This window comes from Grampus griseus (assembly GCF_964374135.1).
Source record: "Grampus griseus genome assembly, chromosome: 8".
Taxonomy (NCBI): domain Eukaryota; kingdom Metazoa; phylum Chordata; class Mammalia; order Artiodactyla; family Delphinidae; genus Grampus; species Grampus griseus.
The window spans coordinates 22,570,562-22,587,004 of NC_139002.1; the positions used below are offsets into that span (position 1 = coordinate 22,570,562).

General features: G+C 39.5%; 1 protein-coding gene across 2 annotated transcripts in view; it reads right to left on the reverse strand.

Annotated features, from left to right (window-relative positions):
• The window catches only part of FDX1 (ferredoxin 1), a 35,141-nt gene extending 23,113 nt beyond the window's left edge, over positions 1 to 12,028 (reverse strand). For both annotated transcript variants that reach the window (XR_014297085.1, XM_082660015.1), the window contains exons 1-2: positions 11,675 to 12,028; positions 6,646 to 6,770 (exon numbers count right to left, since the gene is read on the reverse strand). Coding sequence is in view for 1 of the 2 variants with exons in the window: in XM_082660015.1 (XP_082516141.1) it covers positions 6,646 to 6,770; positions 11,675 to 11,874 (325 nt within the window). In the remaining variant the exon portion in view is untranslated. The remainder of the gene's footprint in view (positions 1 to 6,645; positions 6,771 to 11,674) is intronic.
• Positions 12,029 to 16,443: the final 4,415 nt, after the last annotated feature.

Here is a 16,443-nt window from a genome sequence, read left to right on the forward strand (position 1 = left end):
TACAGATCAATGGAACAGGATGGAGAGCCCAGAGATAAACCCACGCACATATGGTCACCTTATCTTTAATAAAGGAGGCAGGAATGTACAGTGGAGAAAGGACAACCTCTTCAATAAGTGGTGCTGGGAAAACTGGACAGGTACATGTAAAAGTATGAGATTAGATCACTCCCTAATACCATACACAAAAATAAGCTCAAAATGGATTAAAGACCTAAATGTAAGGCCAGAAACTATCAAACTCTTAGAGGAAAACATAGGAAGAACACTCTTTGACATAAATCACAGCAAGATCTTTTTTGATTCACCTCCTAGAGTAATGGAAATAAAACTAAAAATAAACAAAAATGGACCTAATGAAACTTAAAAGTTTTGCAAAGCAAAGGAAACTACAAACAAGAGGAAAATACAACCTCAGAATGAGCGAAAATATTTGCAAATGTTTCAACGGACAAAGGATTCATCTCCAAAATATATAAACAGCTCATGCAGCTCAATATTAAAAAAACAAACAACCCAATCAAAAAATGGGCAGAAGACCTAAACAGACATTTCTCCAAAGAAGACATACAGATCGCCAAGAAGCACATGAATAGCTGCTCAACATCACAAATTATTAGAGAAAAGCAAATCAAAACTACAATGAGGTATCACCTCACACCAGTTAGAATGGGCATCATCAGAAAATCTACAAACAACAAATGCTGGAGAGGGTGTGGAGAAAAGGGAACCCTCTTGCACTGTTGGTGGGAATGTAAATTGATACAGCCACTATGGAGAACAGTATGGAGGTTCCTTAAAAAACTAAAAATAGAATTACCATATGACTCAGCAATCCCACTACTGGGTCTATATACAGAGAAAACCATAATTCAAAAAGACACATGCACCCCAGTGTTCACTGCAGCACTATTTACAATAGCCAGGTCATGGAAACAACCTAAATGCCCATCGAGAGATGAATGGATAAAGAAGATGTGTTACATATATACAATGGAATATTACTCAGCCATAAAAAGGAAGGAAATTGGGTCATTTGTAGAGATGTGGATGAATCTAGACACTGTCATACAGAGTGAAGTCAGAAAGAGAAAAATATTGTATATTAATGCCTATATTTGTAACCTAGAAAAATGGTACAGATGAACCGGTTTGCAGGGCAGAAATTGAGACACAGATGTAGAGAACAAACGTATGGACACCAAAGGGGGAAAGCGGTAGGGGATGGGTGTGATGGTGTGATGAATTGGGAGACTGGGATTGACATATATACACTATTATGTATAAAATGGATAACTAATAAGAACCTGCTGTATAAAAAGATAAATAAAATAAAATTCTAAAATTCAAGAAAAAAAAATCTCCCCCCCAAAAGAAAAGTAAAAACTATAGGAAGTTCTGATTTTTTTAATGTACTTCTTAAATTTGTTATAATGAACAATGAGCCTGTAGTAATAACTATGTTAACAAAAATAGCTAACATCTATTTAGCCTTGCTTAGATAAACTCACTGGATCTTTACAGGAACCTTACGAGGTAGATACTAACATTATTCCCATTTTACCCTAAAGGAGACGAGTTATGAAGGGGTTAGAGACCTAACCCAAGGTCACAAAGCTGGCAAAGTGACAGAGCTGGGGAACAAATCAAGGCAGGAAGACTCCATTCTTAATCATTCTAACCAATGGCTTCCAAAAAGAATGTTTTAATTTTGAGTTCTATTTTACATCACAACCTAGTATACATATACTTTGTAAAATAGCTAAACAATCATTTCATGGAATAATACAAAAGATGGTGTGTTTTTACATGTTCTTTTTAATTACTTTAAATTCTAGTTGAAAGCTATTAAGTTGATTATATGACCCACAAATGGTTACAACCTGCAGTTTGAAAAACAGTGTACTACAATATATACCTTTTAAAAATTAAAGAAAAATACTTTTTAAAAATTTTAAAGATACTTTCAAGTATTAAGGTCAAAATACTTTTATTTCAAAGTAATGGAAAGCAACTTATGGAAATTATCTACTATAAATAAAGTAATGTAAAATACTTTATGTAGCTACTGAATGTAGCTTCATGTAAAAAAGAAGTTAAAAGCCTTTCAAATAAATGTTTAAAATTAATTTTCTTTTTTTTTTTTTTTTTTGCACATTTAAAGAGCCTTTCCTAACAGCTGAAAATAATACCTCATCTGAAAAACAGGCAAACAGTTTGAGCAAACAATTTATAAAACAAGCTTTACTAAGTAATTCCATCTCCAGGAATTTAATGCAAGAAAATTACAGAACATAAACACAGAAAGGTATTTCTGGGGATGTTCACCTTAAGGTTATTTACAATAGTTGAAAACTGGAAGCCACCTAAATGTCCAAAGAAAGAGATGGATTAAATACACCATGGCACTTAAAGTCTCCCCTCTGCCTCCCTCCTATCAACAGGTAATCACTGATATTTGTTTTTAAGACTCCTTTCAGAGATTTTTTTTCTTTTTTAAACACAGCCATATAGTATCCCCTAGTAGGACTACATAGATCAGTCCTCTATTGATGGGCATTTGCTTCTTTCAAATCTTTCGCTGTTACAAACATCTTTGCAGTAAACAGCCTAGTATACATGTCCTTTCCTAAAGCTGAGATGGAATCTGTGGAGAAATTTACAGAAAGAGATTTACCGGTTCACAGCCTCCACATTAGCCTTCCCAGAGCAGAAGAGATCAGCTTTCTCAAGGGCAGGAACAAAGTTCACTATTTCTTTTACATACCCTTATACAGAGTGGTAACAGGGTCCACATACACAGATGTGCAAAGGCCCAAGAATATCTCCACATACTTTCCTTAAGCTCTCTGAACTTTTATAACAGCTGATTTAACATCTTTGTCTAGTAAGTCTAATACCTGGGCCTCCTTGGGGACAGTCTCTATTGACTGCTTTTTTTTTTTTTTTTCTGAGTATGGACCATACTTTCCTGTTTCTTTGGGTGTCTTGAATTTTTTTATTGCCAAGTGGACATTCTAAGTAATATAATATGGTAACTCTGGAATTCAGATCACCACTGTCTCCCCTGGGTTTGTTGTTGCTGCTATTTGTTTCTCCAGTGACTTTCCCAGACTAACTCTGAGGTCTGTATTCCCTGTAGCACGTGACCACCAATGTCTCCACTCAGTGAGCTTAGTGGTCAGCTAGATGACTGGATGGAGGTTTCCTTCAGTGCTCTGAACCAATATGGCTTCTACCCTTTGCTGAGGAGCTCAGTGCGTGATTAGGCGCACCTTCAGCGTTCAAGCAGTCTACATGTCTGTCTTGGCCTTCACCTGCATGGGACCTCAAAGTCAGCCAGAGATGAGAGACTGGGGCCCTGTCGGGTCTTTCCTGGGCACAAACACAGTCCTGCATTTGTGTGTGGCCTTCTAGATCCCTGAAGCATTTCAAAGCCCACTACAGACATCTCGTTCCCCAGACCTTCCTTTTAGATTTTTGGCCAAGCTCTTGTTTGCTCCAAGTGGCATCACAGCCTCAGGCAGCACAGTGTTCAACGACTGCAGGTAATTATTTTAGATGGAAGTCCTAGGGACAGAGACTCCCCACAGAGCAATCTCTGAGGCAGGTCAAATAAGAACTCCCTGGAACGGAGCTTTTCTGAGAAGCTGCAAGACAAGTGACAACGTTCTGGAGATGGGACCTTCTGAGGAACTCAAACCAGTTTGCCCCTCCAGTGGCCACAAGGTTGCTGGTTTTTAAGGCTACTGTTGAACTGGGGAGAGGAGAAGGCGAATAGGGCAAGTTAAAATGCCACAAATCCTACTGTTCTTACCAACGTAGCCACTATGCTAAGCACTTCACTTCCAATACCCTATTTAATCTTTAACAACCCTATGAGGTTAGAACTATTACAATCCTATTTTACAGAAGAGGAAACTGAGGCATACAGACATAAAGTAGCTTGCTCCAGGTCTCATGGCTAGTAAGTGACAATGTTGGTTTATGAACCACAATTTGTCTAATTCCAGAGTCTATTCTCAATTACTGTGCAATGTACTACTTTTCATTTGTGAGAGAATAATTCAGAGAAACACAGCTTAGTCAAAAGTGTTGCTGAATATGAACTCATGAGGGAGATCAATTATATATAAATTTTATAGAATATATATATAAATTATCAATGGGTTCTTTTCCATACATTAGCTGTTCTTAACCATGGTATGGATCTGAACCACGTGGAGCTTTTTAAAAGGATACCTGCACAACTTCCCTTTCTCCCTTACCATCAAGGACGTAACACTTTTTAAAGTTCTGCAGAATTCTGAAACTCAGTCCTAGCCAAGAACCACTGCATTAGAGTAAAAAATTCCTTAAAACTAGAACTATATCAACTATTTCATCACCTAATTTCTGTAACAAGTGTTCACAAAGGAAAGATGCTTCTTAGAGAAAAAGGCATAAAGGAAAAAGCAGAGGTTTAGGAGTTAGAGAGACTTAGGTTTGAATCTTAGCCTTCTCACTTGCTACCTGTATGACCCAGGGAACATTAATTTCTCTGAACTTTAGTTTCTTCACTATAAAGTGGAAGTTAAAAAAAAAATCTACCTCTTAGAGTTATTACAATAATAGATAACATATGCTGGGATGTAGTATGCACTCAAATGGTGGTTGTTACAGTTATCCCTGAAACTGACATTAGATTGAGAAATTCAGCAAATATTACTGACTGCCAACTCTGGTTACCTGAGTGATAACAGTCTTCCAAAAGTACAAACTCTAATAAAGGAAAGAGATATTCCCTCTAAAAAGGAAACTGAGATGAATATTAACATAGAGAAGTATATTTAATATATCATGGGAAAATGGAGGAGGAGAAATAATTCTGATCTGAAAAGTGTTCTTAAAAGTGCAATGTGGGGCTTCCCTGGTGGCACAGTGGTTGAGAGTCCGCCTGCCGATGCAGGGGACGCGGATTCGTGCCCCGGTCCGGGAAGATCCCACATGCCGCAGAGCGGCTGAGCCCGTGAGCCATGGCCGCTGAGCCTGCGCGTCCGGAGCCTGTGCTCTGCAACGGGAGAGGCCACAGCAGTGAGAGGCCCGCGTACCGCAAAAAAAAAAAAAAAAAAAATGCAATGTGAACAGTGCCTTGAAAGAAGAATAGTCAGATATGCTCCCTGGACCTGACTGCAGACCAATGGTTCTCAAACTTAAACATGCAACCGAATCACATGGAGGGCTTGTTAAAACACACATTTCTGGGCCACACCCCAGACTTTCTGAATCAGATCTGGAGTGGGGCCTGAGAATGTGCATTTCCCAAGTGACACTGATGGAACCCTCTTAAAGAACCACCATTCTAGATAGAGAGAATGCTCGAGCAAAACTGACAAGTGATATACAGGGTATCCCTGAGCTCTAAGATGTCAGCTTCCAGGACATGGGCTTTGTGTGAGTGGTTAAGGAATATGGTCAAAAGCCTAGAAATGAAAACTTTCTAAACAAAACACTTCCTTCTCTAGTAAGAGGTAGATTAAGTACCCTTTCTAGGAAGGTGAGATGACATTCAAGACTACGTATGGTGATGAATGCTAACTAGACTTACTATTCAGGTGATCACTTCACAGTGTATACAAATATCAAACCATTATGTTGTATACCTGGAACTAACATATCAATTATATCTCAATAAAAATAAAATAAAATAAGAAAGTAGTAAGTAAAATAAAACTCACTTAAAATAAAAAGAATGCATAAGCTCAATGTAATTAAGAAAACACCAGTCTGGGAATTCCCTGGCAGTCCAGTGGTTAGGACTCGATGCTTTCACTGTCAAGGGCCCAGGTTCAATCTCCGGTTGGGAACTAAGATGCCATAAGCCACATGGTGCAGACATACATAAATAAATAAATAAAATAATTTTTAAAAAATTAAATTAAAAAGAAAAAGAAAGCACCAGTCAAACCCAAATTGAGGAACATTTTACAAAATACTTACCAGTACTTTTCAAAAGTATCAAGGTCATGAAAAACAAGACTGAGGAAATGTCAGACTGAAGGAGACTAAGGAGATATGATAACTAAATGCAATGTGGGATCCTGGATTGAATCCCAAAACAGAGATATTAGTGGAAAAGCTAGCAAAATTCTATAAATCTGTAGTTTTTTAGTTATTGAACCAATGTTAATTTCTGTGTTTTGATTATTGTATTATGGTTATATAAATTGTTAACAGTAGGGGAAGCTGAGTGAAGATTATACAGGAACTCTCTGTACTATTTTTGCAACTTTTCTAATAAGTCAAAGATTATTTCAAACTAAAAAGTTTAAAAAAAGACTAAGTTAAAATGATTTAACTACCCACTGATATGACATTTATTATCTCAACCTGGTATCTTTCAATTCCACTTCCTACTCCCAGCTTTGCATTGCACACATCATCAATAAGGTAATGAAGCAACAGACTTTGGGGCATATAGCTAATTAATGTTCAAAGAAGAGAAACACAGTGTCACTTATTCTTTATAGGTGAGAATATAACACTAACACATCCTGAATTTTAATATTTCACTTAGCATACTCTAGTTAAAATTCTTTGAAAAAACAAAGCTGAAACCTATTCAATAGTTTCACTTATAAATTTTAAAGTATGTTCCATACTCACCAAAACCATCAATATCAAGATTATTTTCAACCACAATATCTAGTAGAGTGTCACCAACTTTTCCTTTGCTTGTTAATGTTTCACCATCACGGTTTATAAAGTGGACTGTTATTTTATCTTCTGAGCTGGAAAAGGAAGCAGTCCTTTATTATTTTTAATAATTTCAAAAGATACTTTAAAATAATTGTTCTAAGAACCTGTAACGTCAAAAAATAGGTTGTGTGTGTGCCTGTGTGCATGCAAATATCCTCCTTTACGGTATTTTCTTTCCCAAGTTTATTTGGGAAGGAGACACCACAAATCACAGGCATGTCTATCTACCCACCTACCAGGAGGGAAGCTCTGCCACCTTAAAGGAAATAGCAAGTACATCACTATCAAGGCCACCTGCAGTATGTGTCTCCCCAGTGCTCACTCTCAGGTCACAGTTACATGAAATGCTTAGCAATCATTGTCACTCGTGAAGTTTGCTTTGCTCTCACATAGCTCTCTGAAAAACAATGTCTCTATGAATGTGTCCCTAAAAGACTAGGTGACAGTTGTGGAGAGCTTTAAAAACAAATCATTCTGCTATTGATAAGGCAATTGTTATGCAAGTGTCCGATAAGTACGGTCACTGAGAGCCAGCAGTTTGATAGTTTTCTGAGTATTTGAACATCTCATTTTGGTCCATATAGTGTACTCGAAAAACAAAGGGACTAGAAAAAGGGTTTTCTTTGCTTGAATATGTCAGAAAATAAATATAATATCTCCTTACATGTTTCATTACTATAGGATATCTATCAGCTAGTTATCAGTTAGCTAACTAACTTAAATTTCTTACCCTTCTCACAAACATCAGTCCAAACTTTGGGAAAAGAAATCATATTACTATTGGGCTTCCCGGGTGGCGCAGTGGTTGAGAGTCCGCCTGCCGATGCAGGGGACACGGGTTCGTGCCCAGGTCTGGGAAGATCCCACGTGCCGTGGCGTGGCTGGGCCCTTGAGCCGTGGCCGCTGAGCCTGCGAGTGCGGAGCCTGTGCTCCGCAACGGGAGAGGCCACAACAGTGAGAGGCCCGTGTACCGCAAAAAAAAAAAAAAAAAAAGAAATCATATTATCAACTAAATACTTATCCTCCACTACTGGTTATTTAAATTTTTACCTCACAATTGAAAAGATGTACTTCAGCTTAAACGAATTAGTTGTAATTTTCACTACTGCCAATAGATGGTAATAGTCCATCAAAGAAAACGTTGCTTAGTTTAAGTAAAACCTAGAACTACATAATTTCAGAGCTATAAATATCTTGCAAATTACCAAGTCCATCATCTCATTTCCCAAACAAGGCAGCTGAGGCCTTATCAGATAATGTCGTCCTTGATAACTCAATGCTGAAAAATGAGGATCCTAGTAATTAAAAATTTTGATCAGAATTGTGTGTGTGTGTGTGTGTGTGTGTGTGTGTGTGTATGTATGTGTGTGTGTGAGAGAGAGAGAGAAAGAGAGAGAGAATGTCCCTTAAATGGGCATGTGCTCTCTGACTTCTTTTCGTAGCAACAAATGCTTTAAAGCAAGTATTCCCAAACATTCGTGATTTTCAACTAGGCAACTGCTATTTTTTCGAAGAAAAATGACTAGGAATGAAGACACTCTGGAGGCAGGGAGACCACGCTGGAGGTCATAAACAAAGTAGGGACGTAGGAGACACTGATTTGAGAGATACTGAGAGATATTCAGGAGGCAGAATTAAAAACTTTTGGAGAGGGAAGAAATAATGTTGAAATTTCTAGCTCGGACAATGAGGGAGTACAGTTTAACTTAAGTTTAACTTAGGAGGAGAAGGAGCTTTGGGGAAGACTGGAAATGAGTTCAACTTTAAACCTGTTTGATTTAATAATAAACAGATGCAAATGTCCAGAAGCCTGATGGAAATATGGGTCTGAGCCCTGCAGAAGCCTAGAGATTTGACATCAAAAAATGCCTGGTAGCCTAAGGTACAAGAAGTGCAGCAGAAAGAATTCCATCATTTATACACACTACTGAAGGCCGGAGGTTTGGGCACTGCTGCTCTTCTGCAGCACTCTAGAGATGAGCTACAGCCAAGAAATTGCAACTCTGACATCAGACTCCTCTTCTGTAAAATCAGGGTAACATTTATCTCATAGTTTGGACAACATATGCAAAATTCGTAACATACTGTAGAGCTCAACAAACACTGATTGATAACTTTTATTTAAAAGTCCTTTTGTTGTTAAGGAGCCTGAACTGCTGCTACATATTAAAAAAGGTGTACAGCCCCAGAAAAAAACTGCAGAGTAAGAGTAATAACAGGTTTATCAAAGAACAGGAGAAGAAGCAGAAATGAGAGAGAAAAAGTAATTTTGCAGCTGAGAAAGTATGGAATATAAGATGTAAGAGTCAGAAAAGGTAGATTCTAGCCCTGGTTCTGACATATGTATACTCATTAGGTGACCATGGGTAAAATGGCAATAACAGTGACTTCACCCAGCTGCTGAGAGAATTAAAGGAGAGAAAGTTTGTGGAAATATTTTGTTCCTTAAAGCATTATACACATGCACTTTATCCAGGTAACTTTATCCATTCACTATTAACAAGTGGTATTTGTGGGGTTTCTATAGTTTTCTTCCCCAATTCTAAGAACTAGCTAAAAGCTTCTAGCTGTTTCCAAAAAGGATAAGATTTCATGCACTGGGAAATAATTAGGATCCTTCTAAATCCTCTATCATCAATGAGTTAGCCAGCACCACAAACAACTATTTTCTTCACTTGTTTACCCTTTATGCACCGCCATTTATTCTGCTCAACCACAGCAGATATTTTGACAAAGCTCTCCAGGGGCTGCTGCGGTAAAGCTCTTAACAGACTTCTAATAGGGAGAGGAGTTATGGCTGCTGATGCCCACCCTTTCACTATGTGGGGTAGCCTGGGGTAGTTGGTCCAAGAAAAGGGCCCCATCTAGGGCTCCCCACTTCCATAGCCACCTTAACTCTTCCAAATGACCCTATGGGCTAAAGAATTATCAACTCTAATGGTGCTCAAAAAACAAACAAAAACTATGTGAGTTCTAGTCCTAGTTTTGCATGCTACTTAATATAAATTTTTATTCTCGTTTATCTACCTCACCTATCTCAGGATTTTCTTAAGAGTCAAGGGAAATAATACATGTGAAAGCCCTTTACAACCTAAATCACTACAAAATATAAAGTACTATATCAGGGTATTTTGGAGTAAAAGGAGTTTTTCGACTCTCAATTACTGAAAGCTTATCTAAATGTTAAACTTCAAAGTCAGAACTACAGCTTCTAGACTGTTCTGTCCAAACTTTGTGCAATAACAGAGATATTCTATAGCTGTGATGTCCCAGACAGTAGCTTCTAGCCATGTGTGTTTATCCAGTACTTGAAATGTGGCCAGTGGAACTGGGAAAATGATTCTTTAATTTTATTTAACTTTAATTATCTTAAACTTAAATGACTACATGTGGTTAATAGTGACCATATTGGATAGCATAAGTCTTAGATAATAAGAGTCAGAAAACCTAGTTGTAGCTCCAAAGTCTGTGATAGGAAGCACAGGGCACCAATGGAAACCGTGCCAATGAGGGGGAAAGCAGGTTTATAAGGGAGCAGACAGATGTGCTTCCCTTTAAGACAACTTGATGTACCAATTCAAACAGTAAGTTTGGGGGATATAATTCCCATTTACAAAAGCAATCATGTTCCTTTAAATACTAGTTACACAAATATGTTCAACATATGTCCCAATTTATACACAAATTTTCAAGAAAGCATACAATGCAGAAAACAAGGCATTCAGGCAGAGGAAGGTCAAAGATAGGAAAGTGTAACGGAAACGGACAAATAACCCCTGCTTGCCTTCCCCATTATCTCCCTCACAGTTCATGCAACAAAAATGTATTGAGCACCCACTATATTATGGGATTACAGGAGGAAAGATGAGTAACTCCTCCACCCTATTCTCAGGAACCTCATGAAGAAGAAACTAGAGAGGAATACAAATCCAGCCCTTTCTCCCTGCAGCTCCTTCTTGCTGCTACACAACAGCAAGGGAGTCAAAGAGCTGTTCCGAGGCCTGCATTATATAAGGCGCCAACACAGTGCTATACTCTGAAATTATGAGGAAATTTTCTCTCTATTATATCTAAGGGGATTCTGTCTTTGAGAAACGAATCTGCCCAAGAATATAAGACTGCAACATATTTTGGGCAAATTTTCTCTCACCTCTTTCGACACTTAATACAAAACACAACGCTGTGAGCCTAGGAGGCAGCTGATGCTAACAGGTGGGATCTACTGAGTCCTCGATACTGGCCAGACACAAGACTCCCTGCATTACCTGTATGCTCTCATTTGTTCTTCAAATAATTCTGTGAGGCCGACACGATTATTATCCTCCACTGACGTTAGACAAACTGGACAGTAAGTGTCAAAGCCCAGTTTAAACCCCGGCCTTGCCAGTCCAACGCTGGGGCTTTTACCCCGACAGCAACCAGAAGAGAGCAAACAGGGAAGCTTGGGGACAGAGCAGGTGTATCCTAAATGGACACGGACTTGGAGACAGAACGTCCTGACCTAGCAGGAGGAAGGCACGATAAGAAACTGCAGGCCAGGACACGAACGGGGCGCATCTTACGAAGGTCACCGCGGTTTCTAGCATAGCAAAGGTTAGATCCTCGCCAAACCGCACGGAGAACCAGCGGCAGCAAAGTGCCCGGTTTTCCTGAGGGCACAGGAGGCACTGGGACAAGGAGATCGGGGGTCCCGGGCCTCCATTCCCCGCCAGGCGTCAGTGGATCTGAAAGGCAACTTGGCAGCGTAAGGAAAGGAGGCCGTGACCATACCGAGCGACCTGCCGGGGACACGGAGAAGGTGGAGCAAGAAGCGGGTGGGGCCGGGCGTGTGACCCGCACGCCGTCGCCGGGAGAAGCAGACGGAACCGGAAAGCAGGCGGAAGGAGCGCGGCCGTTCTGCCAGGGACCCAACGCCCACGCTCCCCCTGCGCCTCACCTTCTCCGCGCGCGCGCCGACACGCTCAGCGTCCGCGTCGCCGCAGCTGCGCCGCCGCCCAGGCCCGGCCTGGCGCTCCCGCCCTGCCCCCGGCTCCCCCGGAGACCGCCGGCTCCGGCGCGGGGTCCGGCGAGGAGCAGCCACCGGCCGGCTGTGTCGCCGAGGGCGGCGGAGGCGACACGCAGGAGACGAGCGGCCATAGCCGGTCGGATAACTACGGGAGGCAACGCAGGCCGCACTGCAGCCGCCACGCGAGGGAGGCTCCAAGACTGGGGGCGGGCTGACGCTGCGCCTGCCTGACGCCCGGGGTCCCGGCGAGGGCCTGCTCAGTGCACCGCCAAGGCCTCGCGCCCCTTCCGGCTGACCTATAAGTCTCGCGGGCCGCGAGTGCGGCCCCGCCTCCAGGGCGTGGTTATAGAGGCGGGGCTACGCGCCTTGTTGTTCTACCTACTGACCAGGTTTTGTATTGATGACCTTGCTGCTTTGTTACCTTCTGGAGTTGCCAAGCAGGAACAATAAATTTTAGCTGAACGTCTGACGGAAAGATACAGTAAAACAATCCCCAGTTAACTAAACCACTTTCTTTTGTCCTGCGCTTCCCTCCTCCTCCTGCCCATTAAGAAAAAAAAAATGGGAGATTGTCATCTTGGAGTTCAAAAACTATGATAAAAGGGAATTCTAGCCATTGTCAACAAGGACAGTGGGAAATTTCAGAAAGCCAATAAGCAGACACCCAGGAGAATAACTATGACTATAAAGTTATAAATGATCACGGTAATGAATAAACAAGGATACCGAAGAAGGCAGATAATGATCCTAGGCTTTGAATGGCAAATAGATGCTCTTGAGCACCTGAAATCCATGAGCCTGAACAGGAACTGAGATTTTTTAAAGAATTTTAAAAAACCAGGAAGATTAATTTTAAAATACACTTTATCACGGTTAATAGGTTGTGGTGGGAAAAGCATGGGCTTTAAGGTCAGAAATAGCGATGTTCAAATCCAAGGTCCACCACTTCTGAGCTCTGAGACCTTGGATAAATTTTTCTTTTAGAGGGTCAGAATCTCCATAACAGTTTTACATGGATAAGATGTTCCATCCTTCAGGGCCATCCTGAGGGTTAGAAAAACTGACAGGCAGGATGGGATAGTGCGTCACAAAGAGCCATAACTTTTCCTGGGCCTTCCTGCCTAAGGCTACTCTTCAAAGGCTAAAGTCAGCTGGATATTGCAAATATGCTAAACACAATAAAAGATACTTTAAAGAATATTCAGAACAAGAAAGTACAGGCCTGAGTAAAGTCCCTCGAGACAATGTATGGTGAGTTCTGAACCTGAGGGCAGAGTCGGCAGTCATTCGGCTCCTAAATTGCCTCAGTCTTCTGGTAAAGAGAAAGACGTTCGAGTTGAACCCGTCGCAACAAACCCTGCAAGTAATCCGGAAGAGGAGGTTGTAAAAGAACATTTAATCCTTTTTTTATAAGGTCAAATCTCCAAAGTCAGATGAATGACTTGTAGGAGGAGAACTGGATAAAAAAAACAAACCAAAAAAACCCGCTGCAGATGATCCCTCTCCTCTCAGCCCTCCTAGTGTAAATCCAGCTTCAGCTCCGTTAGGGCACTTACAGCTCTCTGCTTTGTGGGGTAGTTGCTTGTATACATAGTTCATCTTAGTAGGCCCCGCACTGCCAGGGACAAGGCCTTGAGCTTATCAAGGTTTCAATAAGTATTTGTGAATAAATGAATACTGTCATGTAATTTCCATTAGTAATCATCAGAATTCATGAATCACGTGCATGAAAATTAAAGATGAATAAAAAAAGGTTTTCCAGATTTTCAAAGGCCAGTAAGGGTAGATTCCAAAAATTCCAGATATCAAGATTCGGCAGTATTCCAGAGGGAATTTATAAACATATGGTTTGTGAACACAGATAAAAAAGGGATACAGAATTACGGAGGACAAGCTTTTGCTTGCGTATTTCTCTGTCTTATGAAACTCCCACCCTTCCATCTTTCACTCCTGTCAAAATCCATCTGTATTCTGAAACTCAACTAAAATTCCATCTTTCCCATGAAGTCATGCTTACTCATCACAAAAGATCATCCCTCCCTCTGCTGAATGCCTAAGACCTTTGTTTATTCTTGTAAAATTTATGGTACCCATTGTTTCAAATAGGATAATGTTCATGAAAGTGCTTTGTAAACTGTAAAGTGTTATAAAATTTAGGTTCAATGTTTATAGAGCACCTACTCTGAGCTTCACAGTACCTTGTGCTCCATCACAAATACTTTGTGTAGCTCCTTTAGACTGAAACTCCCAAGAGTAGGAAGGCTGTCTTATTCATCTTCATATCCCCAGCAGCTGGCATAGTTCCTGACACAAAGCAGCCATTTAATAGTATCTTTGTTAAGAACTGTGTTAAGAACTTTCACAATTTTTTAAAATTAAAGTATATTTGATTTACAAAATTGTGATTGTTTCAGGTATACAGCAAAGTGATTCAGTTATATATAGTTTTTCAGATTATTTTCCATTATATGTTATTACAAGATATTGAATATAGTTCCTTTTGCTACACAGTAAATCCTTTTTGCTTATTGATTTTATGTATAGTAGTTTGTATCTGTTAATCCCATACTCCTAATTTATCCCTCCCACCCTCCCTTTCCCCTTTGGTAACCATAAGTTTTTTTTCTATGTCTGTGAGTCTGTTTCTGTTTTGTATATAGATTCATTGGTATTACTTTTTAAATTCCACATATAAGTGATATCATATAATACTTGTCTTTCTCTGTCTGACTTACTTCACTGAGTATAATAATCTCTAGGTCCATCCATGTTGCCACAGATGGCAATATTTCATTCTTTTTTATGGCTGAGTAATATTCTATTGTATATATGATAACCACATCTTCTTAAACCAGTTGTCTGATGGGCACTTTTGTTGTTACCGTGTCTTGGCTGTTGTAAATAGTGCTGCTGTGAACATTGGGGTACATGTATATTTTTGAATTCGAGTTTTCATCTTTTCCAGATATACACTCAGGAGCAGATCGCTGGGTCATATGGTAGCTCTATTTTTAGTTTTTTAAGGAACCTCCATACTGTTTTCCATACTGGCTGCACCAATTTACATTCCTACCAACAGTGTAGAAGGGTTCCCTTTTCTCCACACCCTCTCCAGCATTTATAGTTTCTAGATTTTTTGATGATGGCCATTCTGACCGGTGGGAGATGATATCTCATTGTAGTTTTGATTTGCATTTCTCTTATGATTAATGATGTTGAGTATTCTTTCATGTGTTTGTTGGCAATCTGTATATCTTCTTTGGAGAAATGTCTATTTAGGTCTTCTGCCCATTTTTGGATTGGGTTGTTTGTTTTCTTGATATTGAGCTGCATGAGCTGCTTGTAAATTTTGGAGATTAATCCTTTGTCAGTTACTTCATTTGCAAATATTTTCTCCCATTCTTAGGGTTGTCTTTTGGTCTTGTTTATGGTTTCCTTTGTTGTGCAAAAGCTTTTGAGTTTCATTAGATCCCATTTGTTTATTTTTGTTTTTATTTCCATTTCTCTAGGAGGTGGGTCAAAAAGGATCTTGCTGTGATTTATGTCATAGAGTGTTCTGCCTATGTTTTCCTCTAAGAGTTTGATAGTGTCTGGCCTTACATTTAGGTCGTTAATCCATTTTGAGTTTATTTTTGTGTATGGTGTGACAAAGTGTTCTAATTTCATTGATTTACATGTAGCTGTCCCGCTTTCCCAACACTTATTGAAAAGATTGTCTTTTCTCCATTGTATATTCTTGCTTCCTTTGTCATAGATTAATTGACCAAAGGTGTATGGGTTTATTTCCAGGTGTCTATTCTCTTCCATTGATCTACATGTCTGTTTTGAGCCAATACCATGATGTTTTGATTACTGTAGCTTTGTAGTATAGTGTGAGGTCTGGAAGGGTTATGCCTCCAGTTTTGTTCTTTTTTCCTCAGGATTGCTTTGACAATTCTGGGACTTTTGTGATTCCATATAAATTTTAGAGTTATTTGTTCTAGAAACTTTCACAATTTTTATCTCATTTCATTAGCACAGCAACTCTGTAGAGTAGACATGCCTTTAATCAGTAAATATTTATTGACATTAGCAGTGTTTAAATCACTATGCTAGTGCTGGAGACACAGCAGTGAACAAAACAATCCCTGCCATCTTATTTTAAAGATGAACCTACTGAGGTGCACAGTGGTTGTGACTTTCTTAGAATTATACTGCTATTAAATTGTGAATCCAAAATTTAAGTCTAGGTCTTCCTGGTCCCAAGTCCAGAACATAAGCACAAGAAATGACCATTTTATTATTTTTATTATATTTAATTATATATATATATACATATATTCACTCTAAGAAATTACTCATTCCACTCCCAGGTGATTTATTAATATGGCTGATGATATTGGTGGGTTTTCTAACTTAAATTAAATCACTGATATTTAAATAAATTGCTCTCTTTGTTTTAATTGACCTTCCTTCCTGCAATCTTATCTTGCTCTAAAGCATGCTTCATATTGCCAGTAGGCCAATCCTATTAAAATATTGATGTGATCAAGTTACTTTTGTCAGCCTTAAAATAAAATAGCCAGTTATTCAACTAGCAAAATGAGTTTATTCAGGAATAGAAGAGGAATTGCAACTCAGGACGTGCAAGCTATGGCATACTACAGGCAAGGTCAGAGAATAGAGAAAAGGGGCTTGCTTTTATAGAGGAGAGGAGGAAG